The sequence below is a fragment of the Rhodnius prolixus genome, unplaced genomic scaffold (assembly GCF_049639745.1).
Source record: "Rhodnius prolixus isolate KJV_2025 unplaced genomic scaffold, Rpr scaffold_4, whole genome shotgun sequence".
Classification (NCBI taxonomy): Eukaryota; Metazoa; Arthropoda; class Insecta; order Hemiptera; family Reduviidae; genus Rhodnius; species Rhodnius prolixus.
The window spans coordinates 39,499,122-39,519,436 of NW_027411614.1; the positions used below are offsets into that span (position 1 = coordinate 39,499,122).

General features: G+C 34.0%; 3 protein-coding genes across 16 annotated transcripts in view; 1 reads left to right on the forward strand and 2 right to left on the reverse strand.

Annotated features, from left to right (window-relative positions):
* The window catches only part of LOC141456262 (phospholipid-transporting ATPase ABCA1-like), a 46,285-nt gene extending 36,284 nt beyond the window's left edge, over positions 1-10,001 (forward strand). For 6 of the 14 annotated variants that reach the window (XM_074132086.1, XM_074132091.1, XM_074132081.1 and 3 more), the window contains 5 exons: positions 481-678; positions 758-892; positions 1,028-1,224; positions 1,801-2,032; positions 9,233-10,001. In XM_074132086.1, coding sequence (XP_073988187.1) covers positions 481-678; positions 758-892; positions 1,028-1,224; positions 1,801-2,032; positions 9,233-9,307 — 837 coding nt within the window. In that variant the 3' untranslated portion in view covers positions 9,308-10,001. The other 8 variants (XR_012459680.1, XR_012459679.1, XM_074132084.1 and 5 more) reach the window with 8 other exon arrangements.
* Positions 10,002-10,883: 882 nt separating this feature from the next.
* LOC141456272 (advillin-like) lies at positions 10,884-12,338 on the reverse strand. The gene is made up of 5 exons (XM_074132116.1): positions 12,189-12,338; positions 11,946-12,101; positions 11,727-11,833; positions 11,445-11,627; positions 10,884-11,074 (listed from the first exon to the last, which is right to left on the reverse strand). The coding sequence occupies exons 2-5, from the start codon at positions 12,088-12,090 to the stop codon at positions 10,961-10,963; spliced, it is 549 nt and encodes a 182-aa protein (XP_073988217.1). The 5' UTR covers positions 12,091-12,101; positions 12,189-12,338; the 3' UTR covers positions 10,884-10,960.
* A 4,548-nt stretch (positions 12,339-16,886) lies between these two features.
* LOC141455607 (uncharacterized) lies at positions 16,887-20,308 on the reverse strand. The gene is made up of 5 exons (XM_074130787.1): positions 19,816-20,308; positions 18,939-19,464; positions 18,229-18,887; positions 18,025-18,139; positions 16,887-17,289 (listed from the first exon to the last, which is right to left on the reverse strand). The coding sequence occupies exons 1-5, from the start codon at positions 19,935-19,937 to the stop codon at positions 16,951-16,953; spliced, it is 1,761 nt and encodes a 586-aa protein (XP_073986888.1). The 5' UTR covers positions 19,938-20,308; the 3' UTR covers positions 16,887-16,950.
* Between the last annotated feature and the right edge of the window lie 7 nt (positions 20,309-20,315).

The following is a 20,315-nucleotide window of genomic DNA, read 5'->3' on the forward strand; positions in this document are numbered from 1 at the left end:
ATAGCTACTTGAGTAATAGAGAGCTGAGATATGACATGAGATATGATATGGGACCTCGGCGGAAGGAGATTCGTACTTTGTTAGGTCTGTGCTAAGAAGCAAGAAGAGGGAGCTAGACCGTCGATAAGACCTATGGCCCAGACAATGAGATAAATCAAAGATAGTTGCATTTAATACGAGGCACCACCCTGAAGTAATGCTTATGGCGGTTCCGGGGTGGACGTTATGCCTGAAGAGGAGGGGGTTTTTTAGTGGGTAAAGCCCCACACACCCAGACTTAATCTGGAAGGTGCCTGTGGCATTTTCCCCCTCAGGAAAAAAAAAAAAAAAAAAAAATTATTATTCTTATTATATAAGAAATAAGATAGAAGATACGAACGAAAGTGACATGTGGAAGATAGAAGCTTTAATTACTAATTTTTTAAGTCCTTCGCTTTGACAAAGGAAGGTGCCGTCTGATAAGTAATTATTGTTGATCAGATGTTAACTGGAGCAACTAGAGTGACATCTGGAGATGCAACTATTGGAGGCTACAGCGTCGTAAAGAAATTGTCTAAAGTGCATTCTATTTTGGGTTATTGTCCTCAATTTGATGCACTGGATCCGTTACTGACACCAAGAGAACATTTAATATTGTATGGTAGAATTAAAAACATACCATCTTTTGTTTTAAATAAGGTACGTAAATTAACTTCTTTCAGTAAAACTTAGGGCTCTTTAAGTTTATTAGCCTTGTATACTCCTTGAATTCTTACAGAGAGTTGATATCACCATACAACAAATGGGATTAGGTTATTATTCAAATAAATTATCTGGAACTTTGTCTGGTGGGAACAAAAGGAAATTGTCTGCAGCTATTGCGCTAATAGGAAGTCCTCCTCTTGTGTTTTTGGTGAGTTTTACCTTGTACAATACAGGATCTAGCAAAAACAGTATGACATTAAATAACCTTAGGAAACATTTCTCATAATAAAATAGTTTAATTGAACAATATTAAGATAGTCTTGTTATGAAATAATCTTCTTAGGATGAACCTACCACTGGAATGGATCCTAAAGCAAGAAGATTTATATGGACAAGGATTCAAGACTTAGTTAGGAACGGCACATCTGTAGTGCTAACTTCTCATAGTATGGAAGAATGTCAAGCACTGTGCACTCGCCTCACCATTATGGTCAATGGACAATTCAAATGTATTGGTTCTTCTCAACATCTTAAGAATAAGTAAATATTTCTGAGCTGAACAATTTTAAAATTGAGGAAATTATTATTATTATTGTTGTTGTTGTTGTTGTTGTTGCTTGTTGTTTGGTATGGCCTATTACTGGCCATATTACTTTTATTATTTGGTCATATTACTGACCTGAATAGTGGTAATGCCTTCCTCAACTAGTTTATCTCAAACTTGGCAAAGATTGATTTGAAAGAGGACGGTTTTCTCATTTTGAATAAATGACTGGCATGAAGAATGTTCAAGTCAGAATACTTTCCAGAACTCTTGATTGTGTTCTACTCATGGCGAAAAATAAAAAATTTAGTTACGACCATAATCTAGGGACTGTTAAAAAACTGTAAAGTTTTCCCCTACAATCCCCCACTAATGTGGAACTTTGTCACAGCTTCTTTGATGGCAGACTGACAGATTCTTTCCACTTTCTAAGCTTAACCAGGCAGCAGCATTCAATTTAAAAATATTCTTAGCGTGGAAAATCATGGGATTGGAGAGTTTATGCAATACATTATAAAAAAGGTGATATTTGGCTAATAGTTTGAAATCCATAATAATTATTTTATTTGTAGATATGGAGCTGGTTATAGAATCGTAATTCGATGCAAAGAAAATAACATTACAACTGTGAAAGAATTCATGAAAGTGGCTATAAATTCTTCCCGTCTTATTGAAGAACATTATAATCAGCTACGATATGATATTCCTGACGGCAAACTATCCGATATATTTAGACACCTAGAAAAAGGAAAACAAAGGAACATACTGGATGATTATTCATTGTCACAAACTACTCTTGAAGAGGTAATATTAAAATATTTGTGTTTTGATTTTTATTTTGGTTGCTGGTTTATTAGGACTTAAGCAGCCAAGGGAATAATATCATTGAACGATTAGTAAGAAAAGTCGGAAAGGCAAAACCTTCTACATTACATTCTTGTTCTTTAAGAACAAGGTACCATTGGCCACAATGTCTTCAGTAAGCACTTTACTGTAAGGTGCAGAGCAGGTTTAAAATCTGCTTCAGCATCTAAAAGAACAAAATAGCTTTCTAAAATTTAAATTTTCTGAGGCCATAAATCCAATGCGAGAGCGGGTAAGACATGAAAATAAACTGAGTTCCACCTTATTATTAGCATCTTTAACTTAAGAGAAATTACACCTTAGTACGGGTCCTCCAAACGCATTAAACTCCTCAATTATCTACCAAAATGACATTACTAATATTAGTTTTATAACACTTAGCTTTTTAGTTTAAAATTAAAGAGAGCTAGGACTAGGGTTGTATAACCATGCCAGTCAGATTAAAAATTTATTTTGGCTATGTTTTCTTTGTCGAGATAAATGACAGTGTTATCTTTGACAAGAGAACATTCTGGAGTCAGAGAATGCGCCGAAAGTGCTCAGGAAGGTAGTGATCATTGACTGACTGACTATGAATGTATGCAATAATAATTTTGTATTATTATTAAGGCCACAGTCCCAAACATCCTGGAGTACAACCATCCATCCATCCATCCATCCATCCATCCATTGCAATCTAGCCTGACCGCTTCTCCTGACTTTCAAAGAGAGGTTTCTTAGGGGTTTTTTTTCTACATATCTCAGCCATCTTTTACGTGACTTTCCATTTTATTTACTATTTTGGCTCTTTTGAATCTTTCTAAGAACTGAATGTTCCTACACCTCAAGGATCTTTTCGCTCTCACTTTCAAAACCGAAGTGTCACTGGCTCCCACATCTAATTTGATGATATTTTTTAACAAATTATTTTGGATGAAATACTTTTTGTTTAAAGCTGGGTGTCAAAGCTACGTCAAGACCTTCATTAAGTGGCCAGTTCCAGTTTTTTATTTATATTGCGAATCAAATGGCTTCAAACCCTATTGTTCCATCCTCGAAAATAGACTCTAAAACTAAAATTAAGAATTGTTTTGGTTTTTCGTAATGAGGTCCTAGATACTATATTAATCCTTAAAGACAGATTATGTGACTTTGCTCAATAGTCTCTTTTTTTTACTTGTGAATTATTACAAATAAGCTTGTAAATAGAATTAATTCTAATCATGATTTATTTTTGCTTAGGTATTTCTTCGTTTTGCCAGCGAACAAAGTAATGAGCCTGCCAGAACTTAACTAGATGATTATTCACTTTAGTTAGAATTGCTGAGCAAAATCCGCTTTGAATCTTAACTTATACCTTCTAAAGTTCCGTAAGTGACCTCTAATCATTTGCCGTTTGACGTTTCACCGAAACTACCAACTACTACCGAAAATCCCAGCTAGAAATCTCAAACCGTTTTCGGGAAATAAGTCATAATAAAGAATACTACGAAATTAAAAAAAATTAAGAACAAACTAAAATCGAATAATTTTACATCTACAGAAACACGATTTTTAAATTATATTGTTCGTCCCTTATAAGATATTTCATAACATGCGTTCTTATTAAATGCTTAATATTATTGTTCACAGTATTTGGTTTTTGTTTAAAACATTATAGCCTAATACAATTTTAAAAATGCATAAAATAAATATAATATAAATAAGTAGTGAATAAGCTTTAGTAAGTAACGATGCAAATAAATTGGCATTATTTCATAATATGATTCACTGAAATCATTTAGTGTACGGCTTTGTCAAACTATAATCAACAATTATATTGTTTGTTAAAATTTTTATATATATATATATATATATATTTTAATTTATATTGTTAAAACACTATTAGTTAATACTAAAATGTCAAGAGCCTACGGAAAAAACTATTTATCACTAAACTTCTCAAGATAAGTTAAAACTCAAATAAATCTTTACATGGTTTCATCAATAAATAAATATCTCTCATTAAAAATGATTTCACTTTGCTACATCCCAAAAATATAAACATTAAGATAATTTTTCTATGCCATAATTTCACCTTGAAGTAAAAGACTTCTTATTAACTGTTGTTGGATCACATTATATCCATACTGAAAATATCTCCGGTTGTCATAACAAAAAAAAAAAAGCTAGCTGATGAATTATCAAAATTATATCTAACCGAGTAAACTGAGCTTCTTTCAAGGAATTCTATGAACAGACTGGCATATCCCCACTTCTTTTCTTTAAATAAATTTATTCACCTCTCAGTGAATAGTGACTCAGTAACTTAGTGTTCTTAGGCAGTTGATCCGTAAAAGAAGTGGTGAATAATTTTTTCACGCACTAATCTAAGGAAATCCTACTTAATTTAAACAAGAGTCTAAAAAATCAATATCAGGTTAAATTGTTTTATTTAACGTTCAAGGAAAAAAAAAAAAAAAAAAAAAAAACCTGTTTGCAGAAACATATTCTGTTAAACTGTGATATCCCTTAGTAATGATATTTATTAATTAAAAACAATTTTTTTCTTGCCAGTTTTTTTAGTTTAATTAAGTTTCCATTAATTATGTTATTTTTTTTTATTTGTTTATTTATTTTGCAACTGTATGCAGTACAATAAGCAAAAGAGATGAGTGATAAGGATGGCGCAAATACACATGCACGCTTATATATATCCATAAATATACGCGCACATGTATGTGCACCAAGGGCGTGATTGGAGTGAACGACGACCATCCAGTGATGGAAGCCGTTAGTTCGCCAGATTGGCAAGCTTACACAGCAACCATCCTAGGAGGTCGGCGTTGTGTTGAGATGGTCGCGTGGCCACCGCCGCTTTAGTCTGCGTTGAGGATTAGAAGGAAGTGTTGTGGTAGACATGTTGTGAATCAGAAGGTTGTAGTGACCGTGTAGATTTGAATGGAGTTTTGTGTATCGAGTTTGGGCTATTTCAGAAACGAGAGGAATATTGAGATCAGAGTGTATAGTATGATTGGAGACGTAGAAGGGAGCGTTAACTATTGTTCTTAGAATTTTAGATTGTAAGGTCTGAAGTCGGTTGATGTTCGATTTTTTGGCGCTTCCGTAAAGTTGTATTCCGTACGTCCATATTGGGGCAAGTAGAGCGGTATATAAAGTTCGTTTGTTTGTCAGGGTCAGTTTTGATCGTTTGTCGAGTAGTCTTTTCAACATTTTATACCACAGATTGAGGTCAGTTCGTTTGAGTCTCGTGTGTGGGTTCCATGTTAGTCGTTTGTCAAGATGTAGTCCGAGATATCGTACTTGGTTAGTCATTGGTATGGAAGTATTGTGGAAGGAGAGAGGAGGGAGAGTTTTCTTGTTTAAGGTAAATACTATGTATTTAGATTTCATTTCATTCACTTTGATTCTCCACTTTTGCAGCCAAGGCTCTAGAAGATTGAGGTGTGATTGGAGGGCACGGCATGCTATTACAGGATCTAGATGAGGAGAAAGAATTGCAGTGTCGTCGGCGAATGTGAAAGTAATTGTAGTCGGGTTAGTAGGTAAGTCGGCAGTATAGAGAATATAAAGTAAGGGGGCTAGAATGCTTCCTTGAGGAACTCCAGCGAGTATTGGAAGGATAAGAGGAGAAGAAGAAGAACCTTGTTTGACTTGGAAGAAACGGTCGGAGAGATAAGACTTAAGAATGAGGTAAGAGGTAGAAGACAGTAGGCGTTTGAGTTTATAAAGCAGTCCCGTGTGCCATACCCTGTCGAATGCCTGAGATATGTCAAGGAAGACACCCGGGCAATACTGCTTTAATTCAAGGGAAGTAGCGATTACATCCACCACTCGATGTGCTTGGAGAACAGTCGAGTGGCAACTCCGAAAACCGAACTGATGGTCAGGAATGATATTTAAAGGGGCTATTTCAGTTTGGAGGCGGAGTAGTAGAAGTTTTTCCATTACTTTCCCCAGGATGGGTAGAAGGCTGATGGGTCGGTAAGAGCTTGGGATATGAGAAGGTTTATTTGGTTAGGGATCATTGTTACAGAAGAGAATTTGTAGAGAATAGGAAAGTAAGTGGTTCGAAGTACAGCATTATAAAGAGTAGTAAGAAATACTATTGCTTTCTTGGAGAGATGTAAAAGGATGTTAGCAGTAATCAGATCATAGCCCGGACTTTTCTTTTTTGGGAAGACAGTTGATTACGTCCATGATGTCTTTAGGAGTGAATGGCTTGGGAGGAGGTGAAAGTTGTAAAGGGATGTCCAGTTCTTTGAGAATATGTTCAGTATGTTGTAAGTCTTGTACGTCGGGATGAGGAGTAAAGACTGTAGAAAGATGTTCGGCAAAGTACTGGGCTCTCTCCTCGTCGGATTTAGCCCAAGAATTGTCCGGGCGTCTTAGTGGGTGAGAAGTTTTTTTGTATTTGAGAATTCTTTTGGTTGCTGTCCACAGAGAGTTGTCTTCAGTTGTGAGTGATTGTGTATAATCAGAGAATTGGTCGTTAAAGTAGTCCCTTAGTTTTGTTGTCAGTTCTCTAGTAAGTTGGTTAAACAGTCTTTTGTGAGAGGGATATCTGGTGCGATGCCAAAGAGCTCTTGCGCGACGTTTGCGCGTTATCAGTTCTCTTAAGTGTATAGGTAGATTTAGAGGTAATGGTGCAGTTCTGTTGGGTGAAGTCCGTTGAGAAGAATGCCAAATACTTTGCTGAATAGCGGTAGTCAAGTATGCCACGTTATCGTCTAGTTGGTGAGGAGTTTTTAAGGACACATTTAAGTTCAGTTTTTCGTCAAGAGTTTCTCGAAATAAGTCCCAGTCAACAGTTCCGTTTATTAGGGTTTGTCGGGGAAGAGCTTGTTTTGGGTGAATGTCAAGGGTTAGAATGACAGGGCTATGATCTGAAGACAAGTCGTTTAATGTGTGTAGGTCAGTGTGTAGAGAGGTAATATTAGAACAGATAAAGAAGTCAAGAAGGTCAGGTCTTTTGCGAGGAGAAGTTGGCCAGTAAGTCGGTTGAGAAGGGGATAAGGAAATGTAACTATTTTGATTGAGGATAGTGCTAAGAGTTCGGCCTCTCGGATTCGCCACCCGGCTGCCCCAACTCGGATGCTTAGCGTTGTAATCGCCACCACATATGAAACGAGACCCAAGAGAAGAGAGAAAGGACGAGAAATCGTTTTGATGAATATTGTGGTTAGGAGGACAGTAAACAGCTGCAAAAGTGTAGGAGAAGGGCTCTGTCAGTAAAGAGACTACTGTAGATTGTAGGAAGGGTGTAGCGTTGTAGGGTATTAAGAAATGTTGTAGAGAAGTTCGTATGAGTATTGCAGTTCCTCCGTGTCCTGTTCCGTCCGGGTGATTGGTCTTGTAAGTCGTGTAACCTGGGATGAAAAATCTTGATCTATCAGTGAAGTGCGTCTCAGTTATAAGTGCGATGTCAATACGTTTGTCTCGTAGTAATATTTCTAGTTCATGTCTGCGGTTAGTCAGTCCATTAGAATTCCAGAGGATGATGGTGAGAGAGTGTTGTGAAAGAGCCATTAAGGAGATTGGTTAGGAAGGAGTCTGGAAACGACAGTTGTAAGGAGAGATATCAGAGGTGTGATGAGGGATTTGAAGTCTGTTAAGAAGCTTGTAAGAAGTGTATTGATGTCTCCTGTGGATGAGGTTGTGGGCATTTGAGAAATAGGAGGCGGCTGAGGTCCCGCGGCCACCCTTGCATATGATAAATTTTGATTAGTGATGGGAGTATATAGAGGAGGAAAGTTTCTTGACTGTTGAGTTGTTGGCGGTGGCTGTGGAATACTCCGTTGTGCTGACCGATGTTCATACACGGGAGGCTGTCTCCGAGCTCGCTGCAACTCTCTGTACACCATACACCCTTTATAGCTGGCTGTATGGTCGCCGCTGCAGAGAGCACACTTAGCTGGTGTGGTTGGAATCTTGCCGCAGTCTTGAGTAAAGTGCTCACCGGCACATTTAACACACCTTGGTTTGTGCTGGCAGTAGCTCTTCGTGTGCCCGTACTCCTGGCAACGCTTGCACTGCACAACAATCCGTTGCTTGTGAGGTTCTTCAACCTTAATTCTCGAATAACAAAGAGTTTCTATATTAAAAACATCTCTGTTATTTGGCCGTGGCTCGAGATCCACAAAGAAGAGAGGCAAAGTCTGTTTAGTGATTGGGTGAATAACTGGTGCCACATTTCGAACAGTGTGGCCCAGCTCACTAAGTTCTTCCTTTATGAATTCTATGGGCACGCTTTGGTGGAGATGTCTTAAGACTACCCTATAGGCTTTGTCTTCCTCTAGTTGAAATGTGTGATATTGCGCCTTGTTCTGTTTGAGGTACCTGATGATACCCCTGTAGCTGTCAATTGTTTTCGCGTGGATTACTAAGTCTGTGATCCTTGCTTTACATATGAAAGCATCCTTTCCAACGAGCTGCGATAATGCAGAGCATAAAACAGAGTATTGGCTGATGTTCTTTACATAAATAGGGGGCGGCTTGTGGACACGAATTGAAGCGGGCGCTGTAGTCTCCATTTCCTGTAGATCAGCCAAAGGAGCGAAGGGATTATTAGTCAGCACTCCTGGAGGAGCCGTAACAGTTGCTAGGCCCCGAGCTACTTCGGGTTTCTCAGCTGAGGGCGTCGCTGGTTGCAAAAAGGCAGGAAGGTTTTGTGGTTGATCAATGGGGCCCTGGGGTCCTTTCTTGGCAGAGGCATTCCGTGTGCTTTTGGTTTTTTTGCATTTTTTGGGGGAGATAGTTCCTCTTGTAAGAAGTGGACGTAGTGGACTCGCTGTCCGTGGAGGTCGCTATTACTGTGCGGCCACTAGAATGGCTCATTGTGAAAGAGAAATAAATAAGAGAATAACAATATAAAAAAGGAGAGTAATAAAAAGTTAGTAAACAAAAAAGAAAATCGAACTATATGCGTATGTACACTGCCTAACACTAATAATAATATTTACAATTTTACAGATGATTATAATTATAAAAAAAATGTTAAAGTTACTGTCCAGGTTAAATTTATAAAATTACTTTTTTTTTTTTTTTTTACACTGCTATGTTATTTATATAGTTTATTAGATCCTAAAACTGAAATACTCACTAAAAATAATAATTGTCACATAATATAAGTTAATAATAATGCTAATAAATTGTCACTAGGAAAAGAAAGAAAAAACAAACTTCCGAACACAATGTACAGGAGAATGTTTTAGAATCAAGTACCACTTAAGGTAAGGTACTTACTTACCAAAAATCGGCACAAATAGTCCATAAATTACCAAAAAACTTTTAATTTTAATAAGCACAATAAATAATCACGTCTTGCTTACATTAGAGCAGTTAGCTGACTTTTTTATGTTATTTTTTAATGTTTAAATTTAATGAAGGTAATCATAACTATAAATTTGTGACTTTTGACCACGGGAGAAAATTTTATGAATTAATTTAAATCTTAATCTCAGCTGATGACTTGTTCTCTTTTTTGAACATGAAACTAAAAAGTAATTATTTTCTTAGTCCGTATAATTTTTATAAATTTGATTCTCTTGTGGTTAAAGCGATATGTCCTTGTGATACGTATTTACTTAAAGAAATTGTAACCATTTTCAGTATTTTTTTTTTTAATAATAGAAACAGAACTTAATAATTCATTAAGAAATATGAACTATACTTTTTTTCAGTCCATCATGTTTTTATATCAAACTATAATTGTTTATTTAAAAGCCTTTAGTAATTATTATGTTGTGATATTTTATATAATTTGTAAGTGAATGATAAAATAAAGGTATCGACGTTATTATTATAAAAGGTCCTTTCTTGACGTTAAAGATTTTATAAAAATTAAAGAGCTAATTTTAATAAGAACTTATTTTTTAAAATTTAAACAAATTATTGTATTTGTACACAGTTAATAAAGTAGTATTATATATTTGTTTTTTATTTTATTTTGTATTAATAATTTTAAGTTGGAACGGACAATACGCATCACGCACCCTAGCTTCAACTTGATGCTAGTCCGTAGTGTTGCAGGGAACATAAAATCAAAATCTTCAGGTTAAAAGCTAATATAATGAATATCATAAATGAACAGAACACATTTCTATTTTATTATTCTGAGGTACAATCCTGCTGGGTTTCCTGCAAACGATCAGTATCTCCATTTCTCGAAAGGTAGCCCTAGACTGCCCACAATTCACTCTTCGAAGCCTCCCTAAAAGCCGACCATCGGTATTGCCTCAGGGCAGAGCTTTTTTTCAGCAAAAGAAATCAACCTTATACTTTCACCTCATTTACTTTTTTAATAGAAGCTGCAACATTTGGTTCTTGGTATTGATTCCTCAAACCCGTTTCGGCCTACTCTTCCTCCCCTTCCTACTCTCAATGGCCCATTAATAGTTCTAAGGATTTTTTTGCTCCCTCAATTTCAGAGCTCGCTCAATTCCCAAGACAGTACTCACTTTTCACAAGCAGTATGAGTATTGGGTACTAATAATTGTCTTATAAACCAACATTTTCGCACTCCTCGTCAGTTTCACCATGCAGTAGTTTTTAGGTGGCGGGACAACGCCTTTAGTTTACTTTACGTCTGAACTGACATCATTGGACGACTCAATTACCATCGTTCCCAAATATTTAAAGATAAACTGAAGTTTCCCTTCTCGATGTTTCCATCTTCTCTGTCTTCCCTGTGATTTACTTATAACTAACTACCTATTTCTTATATTCTTATTATCCAAGTATTTTCGCCGCTTCCTCAAACTTATACAAAGTTTCCTGGTTACTTTAATGGAACCAAAAAAACTGAAACAGGTTTTTAAACAATAATTAGGTTTATTTCGTTATAAAAATAATAATTTACATTTTAACAGAGCTCTTGAGAAATAGCTTTCAAAATAGTCCAACTTTTTTCTTCATGTATTCTTGTTTCCATTTAGGTAGATTTGAAAATTCTTTGTATTTAATTCCAAATACATCAAAAAATTCTTCTGAAGAAAGATATATCTACAAAATTAAAATTATTACTTAAAATCTCTAAATCAATTATTGATATTTAAGAATTCTATCTCCTTGTGATTTGGAATAGAAATTGTCAACTTAACAAAATGATTAAGTAAGAAACAAGAAACGATACAGTTTAGCATTTCACATCGCGATTACCACATTTCATTTATAAGAAGTGGACAGTAAAATTGAATTTAAGAGATGATCTAAAACACAATCTGAAATTAATACTCTTATCTCAATATTATCATTGCATTCTTCATCATGCTCTCATCTATTAATTGATTCGATTTCTACAATGACATTTAGTTTATTTTTTCTGTTGGAAGTAAGTTCAGTTCTTTGAATAATTTTCTATTAAAACAATTACCTCTTTGTGCTGGTAATCAACACCACTTGGTAATTTTTCTGGATCCCTTTCCAATAATATCTCTAAAGGATATTTTTCACATTCATTAAAGTTCGGAATATTTTCTGCCACAATCAGGTCGACTTGTAATGCAGGTTTCTGAGCATCCATTTCCTTGCGGATTTCCTCAAAAGTTTTACTTTTCTATAAATTTAATATGCTTATTAAATTGTTTTTCCTGTGTTATAGAAACGATACAGTTTATATGGATTTTTTTTTTCGTGGTAAGGAATTTATACGAACCTCCCATAATTCTGGATCCCAGTAAGAGAAGAATCCAGTAAATATAGGTGGCTCGCTTCCTTGATTCATCTGAATTATTGGAATATCAGACTTTCTTTTGCAGGGATCTACGGAAATAGATAAAACTCTAAAACTTTTTTTTTTGTGCGATAAATTGAAAATTGTTCGGATTTACTGTTTTCAAAAGAAAGATTTTCTTTTAAAAAAAGTAAACGTCACCTGTTTCCAAATACTCGAAAGCAAAATCTAATGACTTTGATTTTTCTTCTCTATGTGCTCTTTTGCCGATCCACAAAAACAGTGAATGAAATACGTCTAAAATCATAACATCCTCAGGTACTAGATCACTTTGGTTGAAGTCCATTATTTCTTCCACTATAAAAATAAAAATAATATGGCAACAAAGATTACATTTCACATAGCATCAACTGTTCTTTAAAACAGTTATACAAACTTATCTACCTTTTAAAGTTCCATTTTTATTAGAGCAATGAAAAAGGCGGGTAGATGATACTTTAGCAACACACTTTTTACTAGTGATGGGCTATTTGAACGGACTCGTTCCACTGGAACGAGTCCGATGGTGGAACGAGTTGATTCAAATCCCTATTTTAAAAAAAAGTGATTCCGCCCCGCCCCAAAAAAATTAAAATGAAAATGAGACAGCAGAGGTTTTGGAACGATTAAACATAAGAACAAATGTCACGTAATTTATTAAAATATATCATTAACAGTTAGCTTTTCCAGTTAATAACAAAACTATATTTCTTTTACACACATTAAGTACTATCCCTAATTTCCAATTGCTCTGATAAATATAAAATTAACAACGTAACACAAATATTAACCCAAAAATAGGCTAGTCAATTATAAATTAAAGCAATTTTGTCATTATCTAGCTTGACCACTGGAAGACTGGAGTTAACTTGCTTCAAGAGGATTCAATATAGAGAAACGGAAATGGGTAGGAAAGTATTCCATAAAAATTCTAACCCTTCAAACAAAATTATAATTACTCACAATATTTATCTAATAAGAATTGAATATCAAGCTTTTAAAATATTATCTTATTGTTTTACAAAAAGAAAAAGCTGTGTGCTTAATCTTTAACTAAGCGCTGGACACTCTTACTCTTATCTTCATTGGCGTAAGTTTAAACGTGTACATGTCCGCATGACGGTCAAAGTAAAACTGAGCCAAAATGTAGTATTACCTAATTGGTTTACTTACTGTAGTATCCCTCCCACTCTATCACCTATTTCACAAACATTCATCAATTGGAAATATTTTGTAGTTAAATATTCGTTTCATTTGAATACAAAAAACATAATAACGCTTTCTTAAGATGATTTTAATTTTTAAATTTTGTTTTTGTCCATTACTCTTATAAAATACGAAGAATTTCAAATAAAATATAATACACAAACACAAAATGATCTAGAGTGCAGGTGGAGTCAGTCGTGGTTGCCATGGTAATGGAACCGTTAAACGACTCCGGCCCAACTCTAGCATTTTCATTGGTTAAATCCACTGGAGTTGGTGGAGTCGAATCCGGAGTGATTTAAATCCTTTTGAAACCGGACTCGTTCCACTTTTTCGTTCACTGATTCTAGCCAATAGAAATTGCTGGAGCTGGAACCGGAGTCGTTTAACGGTTCCGTTACCATGGTAACGACGACTGACTCCACCTGCATACTAAATCATTCTGTGTTTGTATATTATATTTTATTTGAAATTCTTCGTATTTTATAAGAGTAATAAACAAAAATAAATTTTAAAAATTAAAATCATCTTAAGAATCTGCTTAGAATAAATAGAATAATATTTTGCTAAAAAATATTTCCAATCGCCGAATGTTTGTGAAATAGGTAATAAGAGTGGGAGGGAGTCTGTAGTAAGTACGCTCTTTAGGTAATATAATTTTTTTGTCTCTAGATATGTAGCTATAGCAATAAGGGCCATTTCAATTTCATCTTTCGTGCTGATAACAATATTTCATGTGTCTGTCTTCTGATGATAAGCAGATAAGGGTGTTTTCCAGTGGTAAATCTTAATTAAGTTGAAGAGCGTGTGCTTTGTTGATTTCTAAAATATTTTCAAAGACTAATATTTTCCTAAATTAAATAATTATTTCATTTTTATCTTTTGTTTTTCTTTATTGAATATTTGAAAATATTTTAAAAGCAAAATATTTAATAAATTAGTTTAATTTTTTTACTTTTTTATTTATTTATTTATTTTTGCCCATCAACAACGGGGTTATTATCGCCTTTTTTACTATTGTTTCTTATTTTTTAAATTTAATATTTTATTAATTTTTAGTAAATTAATTTCAGACAAATGCCAAAACGCAGTGAAATTTGGAATCACTTTAATTCTATTGATTCTGTCAAAGCTAAATGCCGGTATTGCCACGAAATCGTTAGCTTTACAAGTGGCTCTACTAGTAATTTGTTCAGACATATGAAGAGAAAACATCCTATATCATTCAATAAAAGAAAGAATACAGAGCAAAGCACTGAAGAGATCCCTGTTAAGAAATCTCATTTAACTTCTATAGACACTCAAAATTTAAGCTCGCTTCCCTCTACTAGTTTAGCTTCCATCCATTCAGAAGTTGCAGATGTCGCTCCTCTCTCTTCATCTGCCCATAAGGCTCCGGTAATTCAAAAATCCTTGACTGACTTTGTAGAAGTAATCAAACCTTTGCACCCCAGTAAGTCCAAGGAAATTGATGAACAATTGCTCAAAATGATAGTAAAAGAATATCATCCTTTTAGTATTGTTGAAGATCAAGAGTTCAGAAAATTAATTAAATTGCTTTGCCCCAGTTATAATGTACCTTCACGAAAGTATATATCCAACAGTTTACTCCCAATGATTTATAAGCGGGAAGAATCAAAATTAAAAAGTAAATTCAACGAAGTAAATGCCGTTTGTTTAACAACTGATTGTTGGACATCGGTGAATAATGAAAGCTTTATTGCTATAACTGCCCACTACATAGACCAAAACACAAATTTACAAACACATTTATTGAAGTGTACTAGTTACTCTGAACGACATACAGCGAATAACTTGGCCTCACACCTGCAATCCACGGTCCAAGAATGGGAACTCACCAATAAAGTAACTGCCGTTGTTACTGATAATGGTGCAAATATTGTTTCGGCAGTAAAGCAGTGCAATTGGAGGCATATTTCTTGTTTTGCCCATTCAATGAATTTAGTTGTCCATTCGGGAATCGCAGAAATTCGCGTAACGACCGACAAAATTAAAGCTTTAGTAGAATATTTTAAAAGAAGTTCTCATTCTCTGACCAAGCTACATAATACACAAACACAGATGGGTTTCCCAAAATTAAAATTAAAACAAGACGTCCCCACTCGTTGGAACTCCACATTTATAATGTTTGATCGCGTTTTAAAAACCAAACAGCCATTGATCGCGACCATAGCTTTATTAAATCTACAGGGTGAACATAATATAACAACAATCGATTGGGAAATATTAGAGAGCGCGGTTCAATTATTGCAGATATTTAATGAAATTACGGACGAAGTAAGTTCGGAAAATTATATAACAATTTCTAAAATTATTATATTCTCGCGCTTTATGACCGATCACGTTTCAAAATTTTTGCACACAAATTACAGACCTGAAATACAATCAATGGCTCGAGTAATTTGCGCTAATATTTCAAATCGGTTTTCCAATTTAGAATCGGTAGAAATTATAGGTCAATCGATGATTTTAGATCCGCGATTTAAAAACGAAGGTTTTTCGAGCGACGTTAAATTCCGGAAAATGTACCATTCTCTTGCCACTAAATTATCATTTATTCAAATTCCGAAAGCTTCGTTATCTACCGATGTTCCATCATCCACAACTTCTACTTCTAGTCTTTGGCGGGAATTCGATGCAAAAATTAAAACGTTAAACGCGAAACAGACCCCAGTATCTGCCAGTATAATTGAATTAGACAAATATTTGGCAGAACCTTTTTTAAATAGAGAAGCCAATCCGTTAGATTGGTGGAGAGAGAGGAAAGACTTATATCCCAGATTGTATGACGTTGTTTTGAAAAGATTATGCATTCCAGCCACTTCAGTTCCTTGCGAAAGGATTTTCTCTAAAGCTGGACAAATATTAGTTGACAGACGCAATAGATTAAAGTCGAGCAATGTTTCTATGATATTATTTCTGAATAAAAATTTACATTAATTAATTTCTTAAGTTCTAAGTAGCTTTAAACTTTAATCCTTCTCTAGTCTGTGATAAAAATTATTCATTTTGTTTTGTATTGGGATATATATATATATAGACGGCTTAGTTTTATTCATTATTAAATATTTAGTAATATAATTTCATTTCGTTAATCTTTCTTAGTTTATGTTCATTGTTATATTTTAATTTGTTTGCATGTACATATTTTAAGGTCCAACTAACATCATTGATACCTTTAACAACCTTATTTCCTTCCCATTTCATTTCCCCTCCTGGCAGGGTAACTTCAACCTCCCAGTGGTCCTGCTGGATATTAACAAAACTGCTTTGTTTTAAATCTTGTTCTTGTGTAAAGCTAATTTTATTTGATGTTGTCAATAACAATTAGATATTATATATCTTTTAAAACTGTTGCAAATTACATGTAGTTTTGTTATTAACTGATGAAGTTAAGTACTAATAAAATATTTAATAAATTGCATGATATTTGCACGAAAGCATAGGATAGGTACGGCAACTGGAATCGATGAACGAGTGTTTGGAATCGATTCCGACCCTGGAGTTGATTCAAATCCAATGATTCCACAGGCGGACTCGTATAGCCCATCACTACTTTTTACTCCTCATATTGGCATATACTCCTTCATTACCCAAAATTTTCCAAAAATCTGGTTTTTCTAGACCTTTTGTGGAAACAAGAAAAATAAGAAAATATTCAACTACCAAATGGAAATCATCTCAATTGTTGAAAAAGAAGATAATTTTAAATCGAAATGTACTTACCCTCATAGAGTACAATTAGTTCTCCAGCAGTTAACGTCTTCGCAAGATTCTTTGCCATCTCTCTTTCATCCCCTGTGGAGCCTTTACTACACCAAATGTATATGTTCTCCTCCGTATACCTGTTATAGATAAAGATAAAATTAGGGGGTGTGTTAAGTAATGTTTAATTAATACATTGGTAATTTTGTTTTTGTGGGTTGGCGGCATTGGAGCGTCAGTAATGCGGCTTGTAGCGTCTGTACAGCGTCACTGTTGCTGTTGTTGTTGTTGTTGTTGTTGTTGTTGATGTGTACTGGGAGTTAGCGTCAAGTGTATATAGTACCTTGTGTAAGAAAGTACAATTAAAATAAAAACTATAAAACATATAAGTGTTGTTTATTCGTAGCAGCTGCAGCAGAAACCTCACAATTAAAAACATTGACAAGAAAACTTTTAACATTGCCATCTCTCTTTCATCCCCTGTGGAGCCTTTACTACACCAAATGTATGTGTTCTCCTCCGTATGAAGAACAAATACGAAATTGGAATTGAGTGATGATCTTTTTAATGGTAGCTGCAACAATAAATAATTTTTAAAAAATTAACAGCCACAATTTCATCCTTAAATCAATTTTAATAAATTTTGAACCATCACAGACTTTCTTTTGTAAAGAAAAAGTGTAACATTATGTCCATATTCAAAGCAGTCACCGTAGGCTTCCGGGAAAACGGGACCACGGAGGCCCTCCTAAACATCAACTAAAAGTACTGTACAGCTCATACCATTTTCTTTTCTTACAGTTGATGCTACAAATTCCCTTTAACTTCATGCAAAACATGGAATTAAAGAATTCGAAGTAACATTATGTATGAATGTAACTGTATAATACTCAGTTCGGGACATTATTAAAAATAAATATCTCTCACGAAATTCTCATAAAAACAATTTAAAAAAAATACTACCGTACTCAGGAAACCCCGAAAATTTGAATTCCCAGAGAAAACTCAAAATCTTAATTTTGCAGGGTTGCGAAACTTCATTAGAGGATAAACAATGGAAATTTGGAAAAATAAACTCTGTAATAGAGCATGTTATGAAGCGCTAAAAAGTAGTTTAAACAATAAAATCTTTGAAAAAATGAAAACAAAATTGCTAAATTCATGTATCTTTGATGTCTAACTTATTAACTAGACTTTAATTGGTCCTAACAATGTAAGGAGATATATTTTCACTATAAATCACTAAATAAGTAGATGTTATCAGAGCCTTTCATCAATGCCAATAAATAAATTTTTGTTAAACAGAAACCTTTTTAAACATTTTATCTTCATTAGCTTTAAATCTTTTCAGCTCTTCTTTTAAATTTTCAGCAACCTGCAAACCAGATTTTTTTCCATCTTGCATTTTTTCTTGTTCTTTAGCCCTAAAAGAATTTATTAGTATCATTTATTTTTTTTTAAAAAAAAAACCTCTACTCAGAACATAAATTTCTAAAAAAAATCTTATTACTACCTGGAAATTGATTTAACTCTTTTCATTTCTGGCAAAGTTTTATTCCTTGAAGGCGATAAATCTGAATCACTATCTTTTTTAGCTTCAGTACGATTAGATCTGGTTGATTTATATGTTTTCTCTGTTGATTCCCGATCATCATATTTTCTTCTTGAATGACTGGGAGATCTCTCAGTTTTACGTTTTTCTATGTCTCGGTGTCTGAAAGAATCTTCTCTCCCTTGGTTGGAAACTGATCTTCCATAAGACTTACCATGTTTGTAGTGATATTCTTTCTCACTTTCTCTATATTTGTATTTATTTTCATATTTCAACTTCTTTGTTCGAGACGGATCAGTATCTAATTCATCACTGTTACATGTTTTTTTCCTTTCTTTGTAGTGGTGATCGAAATTGTGATTTATTTTACTGGGAATAAAATCTGTCTTTGCTCTACCTGTATCTTTATTTTTTAACATATCACCGTGCATATGGTAAGACTTTTTTCTAATTTTTGATGGCCTAGGTGGCGACATATCTGAATCAGAATGGCTTTTTTCTTTTTTTTTTGTGTTGCATCTCTCAGGTGACATATTTGAATCCGAATAGCGTTCCGCCTTTTTATTAATCATGATTTCTCTCAGGCGACAAATCAGAACCATTATTGTATTTTTTCCTAGCTATTTTCTGTTAATCATTATTTTTCCCAGGTGAATGATCGGAGTCAATCATGTGCTGTTTCCTTGATTTATTGCCCCTATCATGATTTCTATAAGGGACAGATCTGAATCACTACTAAACTTTCCCCGATCTCTTTTATTTTTGTCCCAACGTTTTTCAGTTGAGAAATCTATATCGTTATGGTTTTTTTTCTGCTGTAAAAAACTACCATTTGCATGTTCATTCTTCTCAATATTCACATTAATTTTGGCAGTTTCAACATTATTTTTATCTTGCCTAGATAGTGTAAGATCAGAGTCAGAATAATTTAAATCACCATAATTGGAATTAATTTTGAATTTTGATAATTCGGGATGTTTTTTTGAATCCTGTAGCGAATTAGTACCATTGTTTGTTTCACCCACAGTACGCCATAAGTTATTATCATATTTTTCTTTAGCTCTGATTTCATTTGGTCTCTCATCTATTATTCCTACAATCTGAGGTGCCTCGTCACCCAAGTAATCTAAATTGAATTCTTCATCATCAATATTAGCCACATCCTTTAATCCAAGATCGTCATCAATTATAACAGACCTGCAAAATAAAATAAGTTACTATCATAAAGTGTTAATAGAAAAAAACTCGTAAAACAATCTTTGCTTTGAATTAATCAAACGGTATATTGCTAAAACAATAATGTACAAGTTTGGTACGACAATCTCTGTAAGTAAAATATATAAGGTACGATAATAAGCCTTTTCCTTTTTTATAAAAAGAGGTTTAATATTCGTAATCATATATTCATCGCTAGAACGATTATAGACAATTTCTGCGCATTAGAAGCACTTTTTTTTAAATCAGCTAGTTAATGAAGGTAACAATGATTATTGATAGTCCACTTTGTACTTTAAATAAACATTTCTTAAACGTCAATAAATAACTTACCTCTTAAGGTGACTAGAAGATGAAATCGTTGGCGTTTTTTTCTTCTTTTTAACTTTATCCTTGCTCAAATACCTTTTTAGGTATTCTTTTTGGGTAAGAAGAGGTTTATTATCCGAATCCATCGTTAGAAGGATATTGTGGGCAGTTAATATCTACGATAGTTATTAATTTTTAAAATGATACATTTAATGTATCAAGTAATACTCAAAATCAAATTTTCAGTGCATTCACCAAAGTGTTAATAGAAACAGACAGTGTTGGTGAAAGATTCAATTCTACAACAGCAAAACATATTGATTTAATTGATAGAAAGAGGAATGGTCCGGCGGTTTGAAGCATTTGCTGAGGTCTTATATTTTCTTAAAAAATATTGAGTTTATGAGCGTATTGTCTTATGCATTTTTCTCAAGAGATATATAAAAGAATCTTTGATGAAAAAGAAGTGATACCTAACCACAAAGTGAATGTCAGTACCTCAATTGAGGCCTGTATCGTTTAGT